This window comes from Cyprinodon variegatus, unplaced genomic scaffold (assembly GCF_000732505.1).
Source record: "Cyprinodon variegatus isolate N-32 unplaced genomic scaffold, C_variegatus-1.0 Scaffold135, whole genome shotgun sequence".
In the NCBI taxonomy this organism is placed as follows: Eukaryota; Metazoa; Chordata; class Actinopteri; order Cyprinodontiformes; family Cyprinodontidae; genus Cyprinodon; species Cyprinodon variegatus.
In genome coordinates this window covers 1,164,783-1,168,794 of record NW_015150588.1, presented here as the reverse complement: position 1 = coordinate 1,168,794, position 4,012 = coordinate 1,164,783, and the positions used below count along the sequence as shown (strand labels likewise).

The 4,012-nt window shown below is 37.4% G+C and overlaps 1 protein-coding gene across 1 annotated transcript; it reads left to right on the top strand.

The window, feature by feature from the left end:
* The first annotated feature begins 1,775 nt into the window (after nt 1-1,775).
* LOC107085842 (snaclec agkisacutacin subunit B-like) lies at nt 1,776-3,814 on the top strand. The gene is made up of 2 exons (XM_015376449.1): nt 1,776-2,349; nt 3,605-3,814. Exons 1-2 carry the CDS (start codon nt 1,847-1,849, stop codon nt 3,711-3,713), a joined length of 612 nt encoding a protein of 203 aa, XP_015231935.1. The 5' UTR covers nt 1,776-1,846; the 3' UTR covers nt 3,714-3,814.
* Nucleotides 3,815-4,012: the final 198 nt, after the last annotated feature.

Sequence of the window (4,012 nt, the reverse complement as noted above, 5' to 3'; positions counted from 1 at the left end):
TATACAAGTTTCACTTTTTAAATGGAATTACTGAAATCAATCTACTTTTTCATGATATTCTAATTTTATGACCAGCACCTGTATAGCTGACTGAGACAAAGGCAGGGCTAACGAGCAGATGCGGAGCAGGTGTGAGAGGAGACAACGAGGGAGCCAAGGGGAAAGGAACACAAGAACACACACACACACACGAGGGCAACAGAGGACAACAGAAAAACATTAGAACTAACATAAATCTAGAAATTAAAAAAAAACAGGAATTAAACCAATAAAACTAGGGAACATGGAGCAATGTAAGGCACAACAGAAACAAGACCATGACAGTAAAAGTTAAGACTAAAAGGCAGTGGTTGAAAGTTTAAAAAAAAAGTAAATTTACTTGATTTCTTTCCTTAAGTTTTTTTTTTTTTTTTTACTTTACCTGAAAAATTATTTTGTGGGCTACTTCTAACTTTCACTCCTCTACATTATAAGGTCAAATATTATACTTTCTACTCCACTAAATTTCCAGGCAGCTTCTTGTTCCTTTTGGCTCTGTCAGGATCCCAGTTTTTGTGTTTGTCTGTTTGTCTTTTGTGTTTCTCCCTTCCACCACCAGGATGCGCCTGGCTCCGGTTCGCCTCCTCACGCACCTGCAAGCGGTTGCCTCATCACCGGACTGCTCTTAAGCTGCTGGTTGCCACTACTTCGACGCCAGAGTGTTTGCCAGTTTGGGGTACTCTAGCCAAGCCTGGTTTATTCTGAGTCTAATCTGAGTTTTTGCATTTTTGAGTTCTAGTCCTCTAGCCAAGCTGAGATCACACTGAGTTTTACTGAGCGGTTGTTTCTCCCTGAGACTAAACCTTGTTTGTTCTTTGCCTTTCGGTAGGAAGCCTTCCTGCAAACTGGACCTTTTCGGACCGCCTTCTCCCAAGTGGGATCAACTGAGTCTTGCACTGAGATATTTGACTGAGAAACTTTTACTTGTAGTTGAGTACGTTTTGACTATGAGTGTCAATACTTTTAATCAAGTACTACCTTTGAGTACCTCATCCACCACTGCTAAAAGGTAGCCCCGTCCCATTTTAAAATACATTTCGTGAGTTAATCTGAGGTTCTTCTTTTTGCCAGGCAATGGTTCATTCTTCTTTTCATTTAAGAAAAAAATGTAACAACGGATTATTTTAGTATGTTTACTTTAACAATGTCTGCCGTCAAAAATAGCTGAGTATCAAAAGTTAAACTATACATTTATTTGGATATTTCTCAGTTGTAGAGCAATAAAAAAAACAAAGCACCATTTGTTTAATTAGCTACATTTTGTAACAGATGTGCCTGTTAAACAGATGCTCTCATTCATTTACTTGATTATCTTATCAGCAGAAAACAAAACTCAAACTTTGATCAGCCAAATGATGTTAAATTCAAAAAGTGAGGAGAATATTGTCAAGAAATTGTACTCTTATTTTGTACAAAATCTCTATTTCTACAGGCAGTATGAAATTGTTTTTAGAGCATCTAAAACATGCTAACAATCCAACACAATGAGGTCACTAATGCTTTTATTGATTCCATTATTGCTGAATCTAACAAAACAGGCATGTTTTCTGCAATTAAACAAATTTAAAATGTGAACACAATCTGATTAGTTTTGGTACTTTGACTTAAGAGCAGTCGTGTACATCTGGACAAAACGTGTCACAAGCATGTGACCAACTGTATAATGGTGAGGCTAAGGGGGGCTTTGAAGACAGCCCTCTTTTGGGTGTATGAAAAAAAAATGTTGTCATCCAGCTCTGTAAATGACAACAGCTTTCCAGTTAAGTGCCAGGCATTTCTTTTTCTAAGACTCTGCAACATTAGCGTGATGCTGTTTTTCTTATTGGGGGTGTCACTTGGAGCTGTCTCCCCTTCAGCTAACCAGGTGATGAAGCTGGAGTGTGGCAGCTGTCCAATGTTCTGGTACAGCTTCAACGGCCGCTGCTACAAGTATGTTGCCACTCGTATGAGCTGGGCTGATGCAGAGTTTCACTGTCTGTCAGAGAAAGCAAACCTGGTTTCCATTCACAGTCAGAACGAACAGAAGTTTGTGAAGAACCTGATCAAGAACTTTGATCCTGCTCAGGGAGTCACCTGGATCGGACTCTCTGATCTGCACAAAGAAGGCAGATGGATGTGGTCTGATATGGGACTGTGGCAAGATATGCTCTTTGGACTCCAGGAGAACCCAACAATGATCATGGAAATGGGCACTGTGTGCATACCAGCTTTGGTACTGAGAAGAAATGGAACGATTGTCCGTGCTCTGGGCTTTATCCCTCTGTTTGTGCTTCCCGTGTATCATTATGTAATTGATTTAACACAAAAAAGGTTTGTAGGTCTTCATTCAATCCTTAGCAATACAATTTCTTATTTGAGGAATATAACTGTTGGTTTATATTAAAATGGTTTGCCAAATGCCAATTAAAATATTCAAAATTTTAAGAAAATTTAATTATAAAAGACATATATTGGATTAATCTTTGCTCCTCTGCTCACCAAACCTCTATATACTCTGTTTTAAAATATACATTTTGAATTGTATTTGAATAATTTTGCATGATATTAATTTAGCTATTTCTTATGTAAAATAAAAACAATTAAAAAGAGATAGAATCCAAGTATTATAAATTTTATTATCACCACTGGTCTGTTATTACAGGTATGTTAGGTTTAATGGAACCGAAATGATGAAAATGGCCTGTAATGATGTCCTTTGACTTCTGATGATTATAACTGGACCCCCGTTAACAGTTTATCGCAATAGAGGGCTACAGAAAACATGAACAACAAAAAAAGTCTCTCTGGCCAAATCAGATTCTTTGACCTAAATGCCAATGCAGTGTTTGGGAGGAAGTGAGAATGTTATGTCACCATGGAAATACCGACACTAACAAGAATCCTGTTAGAGACTGCAGATCAAATCATCCTAAGCCTGTGTTTGGCTTCTGTGTTGTTTATGATCTCAGTCATTATATAAGGTAGGATTCCCCATGAGCATGTGCTCAACTTTATTTTTAAAGAGCATCAACATCCGTCTTACATGTTTCACGTCTCTTGTTCTACTGCCTTACTCCAGCAGTTGACGCTGTATTCATACTGTAGCTCAATAGATCTATCTAATGGGCATATCCGGAACTACTATTGAATGCATTCTGTATATCAGCACATCCCCCTTTCTGTAAAACTAATAATACACTCAATACTTACTTTACTTACTTACTCAATCTAACATACTGATACTTACTTGAAACATCGTAAAACATAGATACTTACATTTATCAACACATGAACAGTTTCAAACAACCATTTTTTTTTTTTTGGTTTGTTTTTTTAGACAAGAAACACAAACTTCCTTGGTCCTTTCTTTTCTTTTTTAACAATAAACCAACATTCAGTTCAAGCTCTTACAAGTTCAGTCTATCAGATTTTCCTGGCGTCCAGATCTTCTCAAGACCGGTAATTATACTTGAACATTGCTTGTGTCCTGCTGTAAATGTCCATCATTGTCAGCATTTGATGCTGTGCTTACACTGAATGCATCAGCATCAATCTCAGTCTCTGTGAAAGTTTCTTTTGTTTTCAGAAGGCTGCGGTGGTTCCTCCTGAGCATGTGTCCTTCCTCAGTCCTCACTTCAAAAGATCTAGGTCCAGCCTCCTGGAGTACAGTTGCTTTCCTGTTCCATCCATCTTGATCCTGGATTCGTACAACATCATCCTTGGCGGTTGGACTGAGGCGTTTTTTTGACTTGTCATAACGTTGTTTCTGTTTCCATTTCATGTTCTCCAATTTCAGTGGTGGAAAGTAATGAATTACATTTACTGAAGTTACTGTAATTGAGTACTTTTTATGAGTAATTTGTAATTTTCTGAGTAGTTTTGGAAATATGTAATTTTTACTTTTACTCGAGTAAATTTTAACCTAAGTAGTTTTACTTTGCTACATTTAAAACCCCCTCACGTTACTGAGTAAAAAAAAATTAAATTCTGATGG